Source organism: Pteropus medius, unplaced genomic scaffold, assembly GCF_902729225.1.
Source record: "Pteropus medius unplaced genomic scaffold, Ma_sr-lr_union100, whole genome shotgun sequence".
Classification (NCBI taxonomy): domain Eukaryota; kingdom Metazoa; phylum Chordata; class Mammalia; order Chiroptera; family Pteropodidae; genus Pteropus; species Pteropus medius.
This window is the reverse complement of record NW_024354875.1, coordinates 31,546,660-31,566,853: the sequence shown is the minus strand read 5'-3', so window position 1 is coordinate 31,566,853 and position 20,194 is coordinate 31,546,660. Positions and strand designations below refer to the sequence as shown.

At 33.3% G+C, this 20,194-nt stretch overlaps 1 protein-coding gene across 2 annotated transcripts in view; it reads left to right on the top strand.

The window, feature by feature from the left end:
* TLK1 (tousled like kinase 1) overlaps positions 1-19,081 on the top strand; it is a 126,626-nt gene extending 107,545 nt beyond the window's left edge. Inside the window, exons 15-21 of one of the 2 annotated variants that reach the window (XM_039855768.1) lie at positions 2,230-2,321; positions 2,405-2,494; positions 2,643-2,812; positions 3,041-3,176; positions 4,773-4,884; positions 5,835-5,971; positions 19,015-19,081. In XM_039855768.1, the coding sequence (XP_039711702.1) occupies positions 2,230-2,321; positions 2,405-2,494; positions 2,643-2,812; positions 3,041-3,176; positions 4,773-4,884; positions 5,835-5,971; positions 19,015-19,066 (789 nt within the window). In that variant the 3' untranslated portion in view covers positions 19,067-19,081. Of the gene's footprint in view, positions 1-2,229; positions 2,322-2,404; positions 2,495-2,642; positions 2,813-3,040; positions 3,177-4,772; positions 4,885-5,834; positions 5,972-11,217; positions 14,466-19,014 lie in introns of those variants that run through there. The other variant, XM_039855767.1, reaches the window with a different exon arrangement.
* Positions 19,082-20,194: the final 1,113 nt, after the last annotated feature.

Below are 20,194 nucleotides of genomic sequence, written 5' to 3'. Positions count from 1 at the left end.
GCTTATTACTTACCATCCTCTGCCTCACTCTCTTCATCTGTGAATAACAAACAGTACCTGCACCATAGGATTGCGGTAATGATTGAGTTATCACAGGTAAATAACAGAGCATTGGTGCTTAGTAAATGTAAGCTCCTCAGATTATTAGAAATTCTCTCTGTTCAAACAGATAAGAACTGTGCTTTTGTGGTTTACTAAGACATCTTAGATTGTTCTGACTCTGGGAAAAATTATGGAATTTGCATTTAGAGAACTTCAATTCTGATTTTGGTTCAACCTTGAACTATTTCTTGGGTTTGTTTTGTTAACTTGGATAAGTAATAAGCATCATGGGCCTCATCTTCCTCACCCATCAGGTGTGATCCGTGAGTTCTTCCAATTCCTACATCTCTTATTCTAATGGTAGTTCATCCTTAAGCACTGTAATTTAATGGTTGAAGTAGACTTACCCAGGTCACAAGGTAGAAAAGATCATAATAGCTCACTCTGAATCTAAAACTCACCAAAAGTAGTTAGCTACTACCAGCTTAGCCTAAAAGTTACCCAGCTCCTGAGCCTACTAATCACAGCCCTCTGCTACTGCCCAATAGTATTTCCACATATAGGGGCTATATAAGCCTTTTTGAAGAAAAGGCTTATTTAGAAATTAGAAAATGCAGATTGGCACCTAATGACTTGAACCTTCAATACTGTCCTAAACATAAATTCACTCCAGCCCTTACAAAGCTCATTCATGGTTGCCAGGTCCATTGGGAAACAAAGCAACAGATTGTAAGTCAAAACTTATAGACTTATTTATACCAAGGTGGAAATTATTGACTCAGTTGCTCAGTGATTACCATATTAGCCTTATGAGAAGGTATACTTTACTCAACCTTGGGAGAAGGGTGTCATATGTAATTATTATAATCAATATACACCGATATTAACTTATTAGTATACTTAAAATGTTATTTTCATCTATTATCTTTTATTATGATTGCCTTTGAATTTTATCCTTTATGGCCTTGCTTTCTCTCACATGAACCTTTTTGTTCTATTTCATTAAACCCAACTTTTAATAATATAATTAATGTTTATTGGATATTTACTATGAATTATATATTATTCTAAACACCTATATTTCATCCCATTTAATCCTCTAAACAACCCAAACTTTATAAATGAAACTGAGGCTGAGAGGGTATTAGCACAAAGTCATCAGCTAATATGTTTATCTGACTCCAAAGTAAATATTCTTAATTACTCCAGTCTATATTATTTCTGATCTCATGCCTTTATAATTTTTGATAAGCAGTTTACCCCTACTGCTTATTTTTAGGTTAAATTGATGGGGAGAGTAGGGACAGGGGACCTTCTTTCTAATAAGTATGTAAGCTTCTAAATGTTTTCTAAAAGGGGCACCTTTGTATATAAATCACAGTAGGACCTAAATCATCAAATCTCTCTCTAATGCATTGTTTTTTTAAAAACATTTTAAAAAATCACCTGAAGCCTTAATACTGACTGTTCCTTATTTTGTTATTTAAGAAATAGGCTGGTGATTTAAACTACCCAGTATATAAAACCCTTTTTTTGAGACAACCAGGGAAAATTAAAGAAAAGTTGGATATCAGAGGTTAGGAATTATTATTGATGTAGTTAGGAGTGATAATGATACGTGGTTAATGGTTATGGTTCTGTTTGAACAGTTCCATAGTCCAAGTTTAGAATTTTTTTAAACAGTTGGGAATTGTTAGGAATGTGTTAATTTTCAACAAAATGGGGTAAAAAGATGGAGAATTGCTGGGGAAAGCTAGAGAAGAAAGGTTTTCTTTATCTAATCCACAAAAGCATTAGAGCCATCTGTTTTCCTGACTGCTTTCTGCTACTGCCAATATAGAAGAGAAGGTTCATATTAGAAACAAACAACAAAAAAATAGCTTTATTGTTTTATCTTGATTTCAGTATATTGGCATTTGTAAAATTTGTGAAAATTGACATTGAAGTTTTCTCAGGCTTAGCACCATGGAATTTGTATCTTGTTTTTGATAATAAATGTATCATCGAACTATATACAATCTTAGCAGAGATGATCACCAAAAATTGTAGTATATATTCTAATTCCATATTATTGCAAGAATTGTCACCAAAATGTTTGTTCTTTTTTATTTTTCCAAAATGTTTTTTTAAAATCTCTAGCTATTCAGTTGGTCTTTGGTCCTAACTCTTCTATGACTTGAATCCTAGGCTTTTGACCTTTACGAACAAAGATATGCTGCTGTGAAGATTCATCAACTTAACAAAAGCTGGAGGGATGAGAAAAAGGAAAACTACCACAAGTAAATATTAATACTCATGGTTTTTATTAGTTTAAAATATATTTCTTGGTCATGGGGAATTAATATACTCTCTCTTCCCATAGACATGCCTGCAGAGAGTATAGAATACACAAAGAACTGGATCACCCCAGAATAGTTAAACTGTATGATTATTTCTCCTTGGATACAGATACGTAAGTGAATATAAGGATTAAGTAAAGATGTGTTTGCTTTTGCTTTCCCTTTTCTGTGGTGATGGTATAAATATCTTCACTTTTCCTTTGTGATTCTGAATTATTGTATAGTATTTTATGTCTAATTGTTTTCTCTTCTCCATTTTAGGTTTTGTACAGTGTTAGAATACTGTGAAGGCAATGACTTGGATTTCTATCTGAAGCAACATAAATTAATGTCAGAGAAAGAAGCTAGATCTATTGTAATGCAAATTGTAAATGCACTAAGATATCTCAATGAAATCAAACCTCCTATTATACATTATGATCTTAAGCCAGGTAATTAATAAACTGTCTAAATAATTTTTTAAGCCCCAAAGAGTATAGTTAAAAGTCAATGGAATACTAGAATTTAAAGTCTTTTTATCATACCACATTTTAAAATTATATTTTCATTTTTAAATGTGTATTTTAAATACATATTTACTTCCCAAAAGTTAGCTTAAGTAGTAAAGGTAATGTTTTTCATCTAGGTATCATTAAAAGAACCTTATATTTTGTTCTCAGGAAATATCCTTCTAGTAGATGGAACGGCATGTGGAGAAATCAAAATCACTGATTTTGGTCTGTCCAAGATTATGGATGATGATAGCTATGGTGTAGATGGAATGGATCTAACTTCCCAAGGGGCAGGCACTTACTGGTAAATGTATTACTAAATATATCAAAATTGTCTGATTAGTAACAAGGCTTTTTTGAGAGTGTAGTTTTTCTGTTCATTTGCCTTTAAGGTTACTCTGGTGATGGTACTGCTATGAAGTCTCTGAGTTGAGAGGTAGACTACTCTCATCAGTTGTCTTTTCTCATCTGTTCTTAACTGTAAATATCAGCATACTAGAGGGAGAAAGACTCAACATTAGCAAGTGACTTCAGTACCTATCCAGAAACTCCAAAAATGGAGAATTTATGGTTTTTCCTCTGTAGTATTAGACTGTTTATCACTAAAGAAGATATTTACATAAATAGAGCATCTTAAGTATTACAAACAATAAGCAACAAACACCTCTCTAGAGGTTTTGTGGTTACAGTTTGTTGGAGATGGATGTTTTGTTGATCATGGAAGGAGAGGTATTTGGCATATTCTTGGCCTTTGGACTTAATTTTCAAAAATACCTTTTATTGACTTCCTGTGGTTAGATATAAGTCTAGATAGAACCATAGATTCACAGATATGTCTAAATGAATGTCATTCCCTTCGGAGTTACCTAACTGTTGACAAAAACTACTTCAGTGTAAACTGTCAAACTTGTCAAATTCACTAAAGTGGAGAACAGAAACTAAAATTTCAAAAGTTAGTTTTCAAAATAAATTAGTTGAGCAAAAGGAGTGAAATTTTAATTAGAAGGGAAATAACTATACTTAATTTTATTGGACAAGATGGTGACTACAAACAAATGTGACATTGTGGTTTCAAGAACAGTCCTCACACAGTTAGCCTGAGTGCATAATGACCTGTTCCATAAGTATAGACTCTACTTTTCATAAAGTGAATTGGAACGGTTAGGGAACTTACTAGAGATTATCATATTCAAAAGCATGAGGGACAAAAGAACAGTGTGAAGACCCAAGTGAATTGGCTTTGCCTAGCCAATTTTGTGGGGATGGGAGAGAAGAGTACAGATGTTGGAAATATAAGTTGTTGTTAGAGTAGGTCAGGTCTTGTGTTACAAATATGAGGTCTGTCTTTGGCAGTGAGTGATGTTGAGATTCTTTTAAGCAAAAGAACCACCTGATTAGGTATGTGTTTTAGGAAGAGAACTACCTACAGTTTGAATGCTGGTGAAAGGGGGTTATAAGTGGGAGAGGTTTTTTTCCTATCATTCTCAAAACATTGTCATTTCAAATGATTTTTTACTTTTATAGGTAATATATAGGTCATACTTTAGATGTATATGTAATTTTTATCCTTATAGATATTTAATATTACAGATAATATATAGTATACTTTAGAGATATATATCTGGATTTTAGATAATATATAATTTTAGATAATCTATAATATATATTATACTTAAGATATATATTATATATATATATATTGCATACTTTATCACAAAGTTGTATGTTTTGGCTCTAGAGTCAAATCATACTAGTATGTAATCATTCAGAAGTTTAGTGATTTTCATTGATGGAAGTCCTAAGGTTTGTGTATGGATAAAATTAGTGTTCTGAGATTTTACACTCAGAAGGTTTTAAATTATAGTGTCTTTTTTTCCTTTTTCTCCCCAAAAAACTATAGGTATTTACCTCCTGAGTGTTTTGTAGTTGGGAAAGAACCACCAAAGATTTCCAACAAGGTTGATGTGTGGTCAGTTGGAGTTATCTTCTTTCAGTGTCTTTATGGTAGAAAAGTAAGTTAAAAGTATACCAGATTCAGCTGTATGTAGATAAGTTGAATTTTCTCCTCTTAAATATAGTTTCATTAACTTGAAGTTAAAAGTTAGTTCAGATCCCTCCAAGAAATCCAGGTTTCTTCTCTGTTTCTCCCTAAAATTTCCATGGACCAGAATTATTTTAATGTCATAACAGTTTACTTGGCCTGCTTTTTCCCTTTTTTAACTTAAGGAAAAGTAGTAACTATCTGTGAACAGAGCTGACCTTCTCTACTGTTAGGAATATTGGATCAAACTCTTTTCATTATCCCCTATTCTCTCTACTACCTCCCACCCTCTGCCCCACCACACACACAGTTTGGCCTGGGCATGGTTTCCCCATGTTTCCTCAGAGAATTCTGCTAAACTTAGTCTTCATTCTTTCCAAGTCTCTCTTTATACTGAAGTTGCAACAACAAACTGCCATTGATACGATCTAATTTCCATCCAGTCCCTTGATCAGTATGAAAAGAGAACTTAAGGTACTTGACTGGGAATTCACTGCAAGTTAGGACCAAACCCAGAGCTATTTGATTTAAGTTAGTATATCATGTTCAAAGTACTTTATTCTTCAGTCTTTTCACAGATGTTTCCACTACTTCATTTCTTCTCTAATCAAACTTCATTTTTAAATACTCAGAATAAGTTTTAAATTTCTTATGTTTTTATTTTATCTTAAGTGCATATATTGCAATGGCATTATTTTCTATGGCTTATTCACAATGTTTCAGCTATGTTGAGGATGATTATTAGATAGGCTTTCTTGGCTTGCTACCAGTTATAACCTTGTTGCTATGATAATGCATCTCAACTTCCATATCATTGAGAATAAGATTTTTTACAATGCAAATCATTTGTATCTTGGGAATTCACTGATATTATCTGTTTAAATTTTTTTGAGATAAATTTCTCAACATTTTATTTTTTAGCCATTTGGTCACAATCAGTCTCAACAGGACATTCTTCAAGAAAATACAATATTAAAAGCCACAGAAGTCCAGTTCCCTGTAAAGCCGGTTGTAAGCAGTGAAGCAAAGGTATTCAATTTATGTAAATGTTTTGAGAAGTAAATTTTATTTCATAAATTGTGCTTAAAACAAAGTAATTACTTACTACTAAGTAAAAATAAAAGAGATTTCCATTGTAGGCAAATCTGTCCAGTCAGGGCTGATTTGCTCTGGAAAAAAGTTGCTCAGGCCTTTGGTTGTGATAGTTTTCTTTAAGCACCCAGATATAATCCCTGATTCTTGGTGCATACCAGCTTGCTTTGAAAACTAGGGGAGGTGGGTGGGGAATCGCAACAAGATCTGAGCCCATCATTACTTTTATGTCTTATATAAGTTTATCAGTAAATATCGAGATTTTTTAATATTTAAATATATAGTTGACCCTTGAACAATGTGGGTTTGTACTGCACAAGTCCACTTATACATGGTTCTTTTTTCAATAAATATACTGGAAAATTTTTTGGAGATTTGCAACAATTTGAAAAACTTGGAGATGAACCCCATAGCCTAGAAATATCTAAAAAATTAAAGTGTCATGAATGCAAAAAATATGTACATATTTTCTCATTTTCTGTAACTTTATTATAAGAATACAGTATATAATACATATACAAAATATGTCTTAATCAGCTAAGTTATCAGTAAGGCTTCAGGTCAACAGTAAACTATTAGTAATAACATGGATTTTCAACTGCATAGGGAGGGTTTGGTACCCCTAACTCCCCATAATGTTCAAGGGTCAACTCTATAAGAAATAATAAAAATATTCTGTTGATACTTTATATACATTATCTTTTAACAATCTTGAGGGTATAGGTATTTTTGCCAAGCCATAGCAAAAGTATCTTGTCCAGAATCATACCAGCTAATAAGTAGCAGAGCTATTTGATCTTATGCTGCCCTGTAGTAGCTCTTGAGAAAGGCTGACCACCTCTTCAGTTCTGCTTTGCGTGTAGGAGTTGGTGAATCTGTAACAAATGGTTTTCTGTAGTTCTGATCTATGTGTGTCTATCTGATAACATGAAATAGCTATTTCTGTTAGCAAGACATTTATGGTGCTTAATATTGTCCCACCTTCCTCCTATTGGCCTTTCACGTTTGCATTTTTATTCTTGCTTTATCACAACGTTCATTTCTCTTTGACCACTCCCCTATCCCATTTGGAGTGTTCTTTTTAAACCCTGTGAAATTCCTAAGACAAACACATGAAGTTCACATTTTTTTCCAGTATGAATAGTCAGCCATAAGAATTATTCATAAACATGCATTATATAGTTTCTATATTCTTACAGATCAGCATTATTAGGTATCCCTGATTGAGGTAATAATGGCCTTCATAATAGAAAATGTACTGCCTTTTGTGTAACTTCAGTATGTTTATTAGAACTGTCCCATATTTCATTTTATCCATTACATCTTTATTGGCTTCTTGCAAATTATTTGAATGACTTTTAGAAGATTTTGACAATTGAAAACTGACATTCCTGTTTTAAAGCATAATGAGTTATTTTCATGAGGTAATTATGCTCCTTTAAAAAGATCTTGACAATGCTAGCATCTCAATTTCGTTGTTTTTCAATCTATAGCATCAGTGAGAATAAAAACTAAATGAATTTAGCCAATGCGGGACCATTTATTATTTTTTAATGACTAAGAATGAATGCAATGTGACAAAAAGTCCGATTTACCATCTCTGATTTTATCCCTTAGGCTCTTTATAGGTGCTATAGTCACTGTTTCGGAACCTGGGAAGGCAGGGAGGGTCACATTGTTTTTTATTTTTTAACCTCTTGTCCCTACAGAATACACCTTTGCCAAGTACCTCTACTGACCTGGTATGGGCATCTTAAGCACATTTAGTCCTTATATATTTCTTAACCTTGCTGTTGGCCAGAGAGTATGCCATTTATAGCCATAATTTTTTTTTCTTATTGAGAATAAAGACTTTTAGATGAAGGGAACACTGAAGGACATTTCCTTTTAAACTCTGCCTTCAACGTGTCAGTTACTCTTGATTTTTTTCTATATCGTAGTCATTTTCAGAATAGCCTCAAACTTTTTTTGTTTAAACCTTAAAAAGATAAGACCTAAGGGATCAGAAATACTTTTGATAAATATTAGTAAGCTAACCATGATATAATGATGAGCTAGATTTGGTTTGAGAAAAAAATCTAATGAATTTCAAATAACATGCACAGTAGTTAAAATTGAAGTTTAATCACATTAAGAAGTATGTATCTTAGTTTTTCTGTAAATGGTTTAATTCATGAATTTATGTGGCAGTTAAGAATTTCAAGACAAGCTAGTTATTTCTCGTGTCAGCAGTAAGGGAAAGAATTATCAATTATCCCTTGAGAATGTTTTATCTGTTGCAAAAAAAAATAATGGATGAATCAAGGTCTGCCCTGCAGACTTTAAATTTTTGTTTTTAAATTTTTTATACACACCCAAATAGATTAGTAAATGTTTCATAATTATTTTAAAATTTCTTACAATAATGAATGATGGATATAGCTCTAATTATCCATCCTTATTCATACAATGTATGAATTAAAGTAACCAACAGATCCACTGTTACAGATAAACAGGATAATCAGAGTTTTCACTTAGTCATAACTTCCTTTCCAAACTCCACTGCTCTCCTTCAGGCATAGTGTGACACCCCATAGGTAAGAACCAACTCCCTCTACCAGGTGTGTGTCAAAAAATTGTCCGGTGTCTCCTGGCTATCATGACTGACTACCAAGTACCAGAGCAGACAGAAAAACAGCAAGAGAAGGCAGGCCCAGATCCTGAAGGATTTGTCTACCTTGCCAGACTAATCCCTTTGAAGATTCACTGACAAACAAAGGAGTACATTTACATAAAGGTCAAAACTAGAACCCAACTATGGTGTTAAAAGTTAAGATAAGGTTACCCAGGTAGTCTGTAGGCAGAGCCTATGCCTGGAAGACAGCATGAAGAGACTTAAGTTTTTGTAAAGTTCTTTTTCTTGATCTGGTTGCCAGTTACATAGATATATTCACTTTTTACTATTCACATATTTAAAGTACACAAATCCTAATTCAGTAGATTTTTTGTATAAGAAGCTATTCTCAAGGATAGGATACATAAAACCAGTTTGAGAAGGAAAAAAGATAGTGGTTATATTTAGCTTTTTCAAAAGTGTACTGGTGTACAATGTTAACCTAAGAAACAAAAACCAGATAGAAGTGTCCTGTGTTCCCTTTAGCTAAATAAAGTCTTTATATTCAATAGGATAAAAAGTATTATGGCTAAAAATGACATACCCTCTGGCCAAACTAAATTGATAGAGGGTGAGGGAATTATTTTAGCAGAATAAAAATTCTAGAAAAAAGAAGTGTCAGAGTTTTCTAAATATAAATGAAGCATTTCATATTCAACATAATGTTGGAAGTCCTAGCCAGAGCAGTTATGCAAGAAAAAGAATGAAAAGGAATCTAAATCAGAAAGGAAGAACTAAAACTCATTATTTACAGATGACATATTATACAGTTGACCCACATAGTAAACCCCTGTTGTTCAAAGATTAGTTAGCCATTGGGTATCACACATGTGGAGGGCTAACTTAAGTTATGTGGGGATTTCAACTGCACTGGCAGTCGGTGCCCCTAACCCTCACATTGTTCAAGGATCAACTATGTGTAGAAAACCCTAAACACACCACCAAAAAGCTGTTAGAACTAATCAATGAATTCAGTAAAGTGGCAGAATGCAAAATCAATATATATAAATCTGTTGTATTTCTGTACAATAATGAACTATGAGAGAAATAAAATAATCGTATCAAAAAGAATAAAATACCTAGGAATAAATTTAACCTAGGAGATGAAAGACCTGTACACTGAGCTATTTATAAGACTTTAAGAAATTAAAGAAATAGAAATACATGGAAAAATATTCCATGCTAATGGATTGGAAGAATTATTATTGTAAAAACATTAATACTACCCAAAGCCATCTACAGACTCAGTGTAATCCCTACCAAAATTCCAAAGGCTTTTTTCACGGAACTAGAACAAACAAACCTAAAACTTATATGGAACCACAAAAGACCCCAAGTAGCCAAAGCAGTCTTGAGAAAGAAGAACATAACTAGAGGCATCATCTCCCTGATTTCAAACTATATTACAAACTATAGTAATCAAAACAATTATTGACATAAAAACAGACACATAGATCCAGGGAACAGAATTGAGAGCCCAGAAATAAACCCATGCTTAAATGGTCAATTATTTTTCTGAACAAAGGAGCCAAGAATATACAATGGGGTTAAGACAGTATGTTCAGTAAATGGTGATGGGAAAATGACCACTACCTTATACAAACATTGACTCAAAATGGATGAAAGACTTGGAGATGTAAAGACCTGAAACCATATAACTCTTAGAAGAAAACATGGGTGGTAAGCTCTTGACATCAGTCTTGGCAAGTATTTTTTGGATTCGACACCAAAAGCAAAGGCAACAAAAACAAGTGGCACACTACATCAGATAAAAGAGCTTCTACACAAAGGAAACCATCAACAAAATAAAAAGACAGAGACTCAAACAGATATTTTATACACCAGTGTTCATACAGCATTATTCACAATAGTAAAACAGTAGAAACAACCTGTCAATCAACAGATGAATGGATAAACAAACTGTGGTATATATGTGGCAGTTGATTATTATTCAGCCTTTAAAAAGGAACGAAATTTTGCTGCATGCTACAACATGGATGACTCTAAGTGAAATAAGAGATACAAAAGGACAAATACATGATTCTACTTATATTCTAGATATCTTATATAGGTACTTAAAATAGCCAAATCATAACAGAATAATGGTTACCAAGGGCTAGGGGAAGAAGGAATTGGGAGTTATTGTTAAATGGATATGGAGTTTTTAGTTTGAGATGATAGAAAATTTCTGGAGATGGATAATGGTGTTATTGCAGAATGGTGTGAATGGCCTTAATGTCACTGAATTGTACACTCAAAAAGGGTTAAAATGTTAATTTGTTATATATATTTTATCTCCATAAAATTTTTCTGAAAAAAGTAAAGCTTTCCAGTAATACGTTTAAATGGTAGCAATAATAATTTAGACTATAAAGGAACCACTAAGGTCTGTGAGTTGGGAGCTGAATTTGGAGAATTTTATTTCTACAGAAAAAAATTTCATAAGATTTGAACTTCTAATAAAGTCTATTGTTTTAAATGTATCCATCCTACTATAAGATTCAGTTGATTGATATTTAGAAAGGAAAAGGTTTTTAATTGCTTTTTTTTTTTTTTAAGGCCTTTATAAGACGCTGTTTGGCATACCGAAAAGAAGATCGATTTGATGTGCACCAACTGGCTAACGACCCATATCTTCTCCCACACATGAGAAGATCAAATTCTTCAGGAAATTTACACATGGCTGGGCTGACAGCACCCCCAACACCCCCTTCTTCAAGCATAATTACTTACTGACTTTCCTCCAAAATTGGCATACCTTTGAATTGCTTCCAGAGGCACACTTGAGTTTGAAAGCATTTGAGTGTTTTTCTTTTCTTTTTTACGCAGGACATGGTTGAGAACTGTTTGTGAACTGAAGTTCTTCGTAGCATCATTTGTATGAGAGTGGATCATGGACAGTGAATAAATGTAAACTTCTGACTGTAATTTTGAACAGTGAAGGATGACGGCCTGTTGCACAGAAACAGGAATACCATGTTAAGACATAAGTAAAATGATTTGTTTGTTTGGGGGAACACTGTAAATAACGTTTATAATACTTAAATACATTTGGTTGTTACTAGAGAGTTCTAATATGAAGGGTAGTTTTTCATTATTTAAAAACACATGGAAAAAAGGAGACATATTTCTAACACAAGAACTATAGTGCCTGGATACATTCTTCAGCATTCGGCAGTTAATCTGCTGAAACCAAAGTAAGAACTGAATGACAGTGACAGTTGTGTTTTTATAGTAATAGAATGTGAGAGTTAGACTCTTTGGACAAAGTTAGACTTTGTCATTTGCTATTCTGGCTTTTACCACATTGTACCTCGAAGTCACATGTCCTTTTTTTCACTGGTTATGTTAAAGGGAGAGCTATTATTCCTAGATACTTTACACCTTTGACAAAATGAGCTGCTTATTTTGAAATCAGTTGAATTCACTAAATTGTAGTATCTCCAGTGTTTTCAACATGTTAGAATTGTTAACAGATATTTTTGTTTTGTTACCAGGCCTTGTTCATTAAAACAAGTGACAGTATGTAACCAAATGCAGACCAGTTCTATGCAGGATAATGATAAATTCCCTTCTAGCTCTATTGTAAATTGTTGTACATATGTCATATTTCAATTATCAAGTTTCAGCAGCTTATTCTTGTACAAATGTTTAAAAATATGGCTTTTCTAATTGGATATTGTATTTTTTTTAAGTCTTGAAGGCGCTTTAATTGCTGCTAAATGATGTTGCTTCTTTGCTAAAAAGATCGAATGACCTCCTTAAAGGTGCAAATAGACTGTACATCATAAAGACATTAAAAGCAGGCATTCATTAACAATCAAGGCATGTAAAAATGGTCCACGTGGGACACATAGAGTTCTCTAAATCAATTTCTTGGGTTCTAGGGCTGTGGAGCACATAGATACTAGATTTATAAATTGTTCATTGTTAGTCTACGTTTCTAGAAGGTTCTTAACAGCAAGGTGGGATGATGGTCCCATAAACAATTTTTTTGTGGTTTGTACAGATTTGTTAAAATGTGAACATTTTCTAACTGCCTTGTATGGTAGAAACCATTATTTTTCAGGATGCTGTATTTTACTCCTGTAAGAATTACTTCTTTATTGTTACACTCATAATGCTGATACTTACATGTAAGTTGTCCATGTTGCCGAAAAAGGAAGCTGTACTTACCACAGATTCTCCTTAATATTGTACAGTTAAACTGTGGCTCTTATTTCTGATATTGCAAGCCATTTTGTTTTTTCATTGTACATACATACATTATCTAAGATGCTGCTGAAATTGTAGAGAATGTAGCCAAAACAGTAATAAACAATGACAGTTAAAATTTAAAGACTATGAAAATTACATTCAAAGGGAGCTTTCAAGATTTAGGATATTGACTCTGACTTGGCTCCTTAAGAATCAGCTGAATAAATTCTTTAAGTATACTTCAAGACAAATATAAAGTGTTTCAAGCTGTTAAAGCAAACTGAATAACCATTATCAAGGTTAATCCTAGGTAAGTAACACTTAGCACTATCAGGAGTGGCTTAACAGCTATATTTGCTCCTCTCTATAGATAAGATAGAAATCCTATTAAAAAATATTGAGTTGGTAGTGAAATGTTAGCATTGATTGAGTGCTTTAGGTGCTGTCCGCATATTTTTCAATTTTGTTTTCATCTTTCTGAATCAAAGGACTATGTTCATATAGTAACTACTATTTGAAGTCTTGAATTAGTAAAAATGCTTAGTTTTGTTTAAAATTTTGGTGAAATAAGACGTATAAATCTAACATGAAATTGATTTTGATTAGTGTAGGCGTAGATCACTACTTTGCCATATTTTCGAATGAATGAAAGTGCTAGTGTCAAAATGCAAGAAAAAAAAGGGGGTGAGGGAATAAGCCAAAAATGAAACTTCCTCTGACCTGGGTTTATTTAGGTAATCATTTAGAATCAAAGATGTATAGGATATGAATCAACTTATAGACTGCCTCTTCCTCCTAAAGCATTTCTAAACAAATGCTATAGATTTTGGATAATATGCCAGTAACCTAGCAGGTACAAGATGGCTAATTTAGCCAAAATGAATAATTTATGTTGTCTTCACATGGGAAATTGGTATCGCTAAATAATTTAAGTTACTCTGGCAATCTCTGGATATATCTTTTGAAGCTTAAATCGTTTTCTAGTTTCCTGAATTCACTCAGAATTAAAGCAGGTATTACATTCCTAAGACAATAGCCAAGGTCTTCTCTCTTAAGTCTCTCATAGGCCTCACTACCTATTAGAGTCAACACTGATAAAAGGTAAAATATACAGTTTTTGCATCTAATTTTAAAATCTTTGATGTGAATTAGCTTTAGTGTGTGTACATTGAGAGAAGAAGTGTAGAAACCACCCTAATAATTTGTAACTCAGGAGTAGGGTAGACACTTGGTTGTTTTTCAAAAATAAAGACTTGGTCTATTTTTTTCCTCACTGGCCACCATCCCCTTCTTTTAAAAAAAAAAAAAAAAACCAAAAAACTCAGTTTAAATGGTACATAAAATGTGAACAAATACTTCTACAAATATCTCATTATATGAAGCCAAAATGGTAGAGAGAAACATTTTTGTTGTAGTGGTAATGCAGACTGTCCAGTCTTTAGATTGTCAGTTTACCCTTAGAATTTAATTACATTGCTGTTTGATTTGTGTGTGAAAAAGATAGCTTTATACCTTTAAAGTCACATTTGCAGGTCTTTCTCTAAACCCACTTTCAATTTAGAAATGTTAACTGGTAAATTTGCTCCCAAATACACTAAAATTTAATGTTCCGAAGGCATTTCAAAAAAGTGCTTTATCAGCTAGTTTTTTAAATCAGATTATTAGAATTCTCTTTTCTGGGTTTCAAGAATTCAACAACAGTTCTAGAATTTATATAATTTGTCAATTTGAATTGGCTTTGTTTTCTCGAACATCTACATCTTTATTTACCTTCTGCTTTCCTTTCCCTCCCCCTTTTCTTTGAAAATTCCCCTCCCCACCCCCGGAAATTCTATAGTTTTTGAATGGGAAAGATTTGAGTAAATGTGTGTAAATCAACTTCAAAATTGTGCAGAAATCCAGAGAAGAACTTCTTAATAAAAGAATTACTTTTAGTAAGGATTTCACCTAGAATCCTCACTCATTTAAAATACTGGGGAAGTATCACACTGTCAGAATGGCCATCATCAATAAATCAAAAAGCAGCAAGTGTTGGTGAGGATGTGGAGAAAAGGAAACCCTCGTGCACTGTTGGTGGATTGCAAATTGGTGCAGCCACTATGGAAAACAGTTTGGAGATTCCTCAAAAAATTAAAAGTAGAACTACCTTATGACCCAGCAACTGCACTTCTGGGTATTTACCTGAAGAAAACCAAACCACTAATTCAGAAAGATACATGCACTCGTGTTCTTTGCAGCATTATTTACAAGAGCCAAGATAGGGAAGCAGCCTTAGTGCCCATCAATAGATGATTAAATAAAGAGGTGATACATACATACAATGGAGTATTACTCTGCCATAAAAAGGAATGAAACTTAACCATTTGTGACAACATGGATGGACCTGGAAAGTATATGCTAAGTGAAGTCAGAGAAAGATAAATAGCATATGATTTCACTTACATGTGGAATCTAAAGAAATTAATCAAACAATGAAAACATACAGAGAACTGGTGATTGCCAGATTGGATAAGTGGGGTAAGAGAGTTGGGGAGCTGATTTAAAAAAGGTGAAGGAATTAAAAAGCACAAATTGGTAGGTAGAGGATAGTCACGGGAATGTGAAATACAGCATAAGGAATATAGTCAATAATATTGTAATAACTATAGTGCCAGATAGGTACTATAAACTAATTTAGGTGTCACTTTGTAAATTATATAAATGTCTATCAACTATGCTGTACATCTGAAACAAAATATTGAATGTCAGCTAATTTAAAAATAAGAAATAGGGATGTAGACTACACATGTATGACTTAAAGAAGGGCAATACAGTAGGTTCAAATGTCAACTACAATTTACTACCTGTATTTCAGGTTCCTCATCTGAAAATGATATTAGTATCTACCATATGTGAGGAATAAATGAGTTCATGTATATAAAGCACATAGAACTGTGCCCAGTACATTGTTTTACTATGTATAATAAGCTGCTGCTATTAAGACTCAGTGATGATTCTATTGCTTTTAACCTACATATAAGATGCAGTCTGCTTTCTTCCTGTGATAAATTAACCTCTTTTAAGAAATAGTTTTACAATGCTCAACTCAAATTTCAAACAATGATTAAATTCGCCAAAAATGGAAAGTAGGAAAGTGTAGCAATGTGAAACAAAAAATAGTAACATTGTGTAAACAAGTCAGCAAAAGGATCGCACCCTGACCATTTATGTTGTCATCAGAGGCAATTCTACCCTATTTTTTCTTGCTAGTAACAACCATTTGAGGTAGAATAGGTGGTATTGTCCAAGTTGTACAGAAGAAGAAACTTTGAAGAAGAGAAAATGGATAAGGCCACATAATGAGTAAGTAGTGCATCAGAACTACACAGCTTTTGGGGTCCTGGAGCAAGGTTCTTAACATGCTAACGTCTTGTCTCTTTAGTATAAAACTTGTTTAGTGTGTTAAATATTCATGATTTTTCAAAAGTGACAAAACTGAGTACATGTAATTGTCACCATTAAAGAGCAAATCTAAAGAATTTGTCAGCCGTTAGATTAGGAATGTCATCTGAGCCATGCCTTGGCTGTGAGTCATTTGAGAGGGGCTTCTATCTCCATTTAGGTAAGGGAGAGACTGGGTCACACATCTCCCATTCTCACATTTGTTTTTCATTGCCTTTTTAAGTTGAAGGTCAGATCTGGTTCTACCTAATAGAATTTGGTTCACCTTTCTCATCTTTGGCCCACTTTCGTGAGCATAGGAGGTATATCCTGTCTCCTCTTCCTAAAGTAGTACCAGTTGGAATCAATAAAACTTTCTAAAACTAATTCTATTAAGTCGATAACTCTCAACAGGAGGCCCTGGAACTCGAGGGAAACCATTAGTTGTCCATATATGGCTCCTGAACTTTGTCTCTAAAAATCTTCCAAGTCTGATGAAACGACCCATGTTTGGTGCTCCAGCACCGAGATCACAAATGAGTAACCCTGACTTCATCAAATGACTCTTCTTGCTTTAAAAAAATCTCCAAGTAATTAAGTTTAAGTTTTTCTTTACATATGTGATCCATTTTCATCTGAACCTTGGCTCATAATCATTTCCTTGATCTAAACAGCAGATGGGTATGACCAACATCCCACTGTTGGTTGAGTATGTAGTATGTTTGGATTAGAGACCGTTGACATGATCAGAGAGCTACTGAGATTTTATTTTTAGAATATAACATAAATTTAGTAAAATTACTTGATTGAAAAAATGAGTATGGCTAATTTATTCTTAATATTAGTCAACTATTTGAGGTGTTTCAAATTATGTCATTCATACCGCATCCTAGAGCATCTCTTTATGAGTACTAATAACCAGATTCATAATTTCCTTTTAATAGGTATTCAGAAGAAGGGTTAAAAATGGGGAAAACATGGATTTTGAAGTCATACCTGGCTTTGCTCTCTAGCTTTGTTACTTAATAATTGTGTAACCTTAGAGAGTCACTAATCTCTAGGCTTACTTTCCACATCTATAAACTCTTTCTACTAATAGCACCTTTCAGGCACTTAGCACCAAGAGTAGGTTCAGAAGTTTTTCCAACTGATATGGCTTGGGCTGATCAGTCAGGCAAAACCTAGCGATAGTGCAGAAGAGAGGGTCAAGATGCCCTTATCTTGGAGTCATCATGGGACATCCTGAGGGAAGGAGTAGAATTCAGGACTTTTCAAGCAGCAGCCATCTGTCAACCACTGTGGGAGAGACTCTGTATTTTAACTCATATCTGTGCATAAGTATTTAGCATAAGCTATGTCTGTCTGTGGTGAACTCCATAAGGTTCTCCCTTCTCTTCTCCAGTACATGCACTTCTAATGATAATGGACATAACTATTGTGGATTGGAGACCTAACCGGTCTCTGTTAACAGCGGTCCACCCTTTTTTCTTCATTTTAGGGACGCTATTTGGATCCCAGGAATGTTTGTGTTTAAGACACCATGAATATTAACACCATGGTGGTCTATGGACTGATGTATTAGTAAAAAGCTTTATAAGAATTTGAGTTTCTCTCATGGTAACCACAGAGCAAAAACCTATAGTATATATACAAAGATAAAGGAATCTAAGCATACCACTACAGAAAATCAAATCATGAAGAGAGCAAGAGAAGAAAAGAACTACAAAATAGAAAACAACAAAATGATAAGTAGATACCTATTAATAATTACTTTAAATGTAAATGGACTAAATCCAATCAAAAGTTAGAATGCTGAAAAATTTTTTAAAAAGACCTATTTATGCTGCCGATGAGATTCTCTTCAGCTCTGAAGACACACACAAACTAAAAGTGAAGGGATGGAAAAATATTCCTTCCAAATGGGATGGGGGAAAGCTGGTGTAGCTATACTCATCAGACAAAACAGACTTTAAAACAAAGTAATAAGAGACAAATGCAATACATAACGATAAAGGAGTCAATCCAACATGATATAAATATGCACACAACATTGGAGCACCTAAATATATAAAGTAAACAGACCTAAACAAGAGAAATAGCAATACAATAATAGTAGGGGACTTTAATACACAACTCTCATCAATAGATCATTGAGACAGAAAAATCAATATGGAAACTGGCCTTAAATGACACATTAAACCAATGGACATATAAGATATGTGCACTGCATTCTATCCATAAGCAACAAAATACATTCTTCTCAAGTGCACATGAAACATTCTTCAGTATAGATCATATGTTAAGCCACAAAACATTTTAATAAATGTTAGAAAATTAAAACAATATCAAGCATATTTTCTGACCACAATGCATGAAACTAAGACTCAATTACAAGAAAACAAAAATTCACAAATATGTGGAGATTAAACATGCTGCTGAACAGCCAATGTGTCAAAGAAGTAAAATAAATACCTTGAGACAAAATGATAATGGAAACACAACATTCCAAAACTTACAGAATGCAGCAAAAGTAGTTCTGAGAAGGATGTTCGCAGTAATAAATGCCTACACTGAAAAAAAATAACCTAACTTTACACCCAAAGAACAAGAAAAAGAACAAATGTAGCCCAATTAGAAGAAGGGAAATAACAGAGCTGAAATAATGTAGCCCAATTAGAAGAAGGGAAATAATCAGAGCCGAAATGAATGAAATAGAAACTAAAAAAGACAGTAGGAAAGATGGAAGAGCTGGTTCTTTGAAGAGAGAAACAATTGCCAAACCTTTAGATAGACTCACCCAGAAAATGAGGACCCAAATAAAGTCATAAATGAAAGAGGAAATATTGTAATTGATACCACGGCATAACAAATGATCACGAGACTACTTTTAAAAATTATATGCCAGTAAGTTTGACAATTTAGAAGAAATGGTAAAGTACCTAGAAACAACATACCAAGACCGAATCATGAAGAAATAGGAAATCCGACCAAATTATTAATAAGGAGATTGAATCAGTAATTAAACACCTCCCAACAAACAAAAGTCCAGAATAGGGTAGCTTCACTGGTGAATTTTACCAAATATTTAAAGATAAATTAATACCAATTCTTAAACTCTTTAAAAAAAAAAAAGAAAACAAAAAAACAAGAGAATACTTCCAAACTCATTTTACAAGGTTAGCATTACCCTAATCCCAAAACTAGATAAGGATTACACAAGAAAAGAATATTACAGGCCAATATTCCTAATAAACAGATGCAAAAATCCTCAACAAAATATTAGCAAAACAAATTCGACAATATGTTAAAAGGATCGTACACCATGATCAAGTAGGATTTATTCCAGGAATGTAAAGATGGTTCAACATCCACAAATCAATAAATGTGATATACCACATTAACAAAATCAGGGATAAAAATCACATGAGCATCTCAGTAGATGCAGAAAAAGCATTTGACAAAATCCCAAGTCCATTTATGATTAAAAAAAAAACTCTCAACAAAGTGGGTATAGAGGGAATGTACCTCAACATAATAAAAGCTATGTATGACAAGCCCACAGGTAACATCCTACACAGTAGTGAAAAGCTTTTCCTCTAAAATCAGAAACAAGGAAAGGGTGCCCACTCTCACCACTTTTATTCAGCATAGTATTACAACTCCTAACCAGAATAATCAGGCAAGAAAAAGGAATAAAAGGTATCTAAATAAGAAAAGAAGAAGTAAAATTATCACTATTTTCAGGCGACATTATATATAGAAAACCCTAAAGACACCACCAAAAATTATTGTTAGAACTAAATCAATAAATTCAGTAAAGTTGCAGGATACAAATCAATATACAAAAAATTTGCATTTCTTTACGCTAATAACAAACTAAATTTAACCAAGGAGGTGAAAGACTGGTACTTTGAAAACT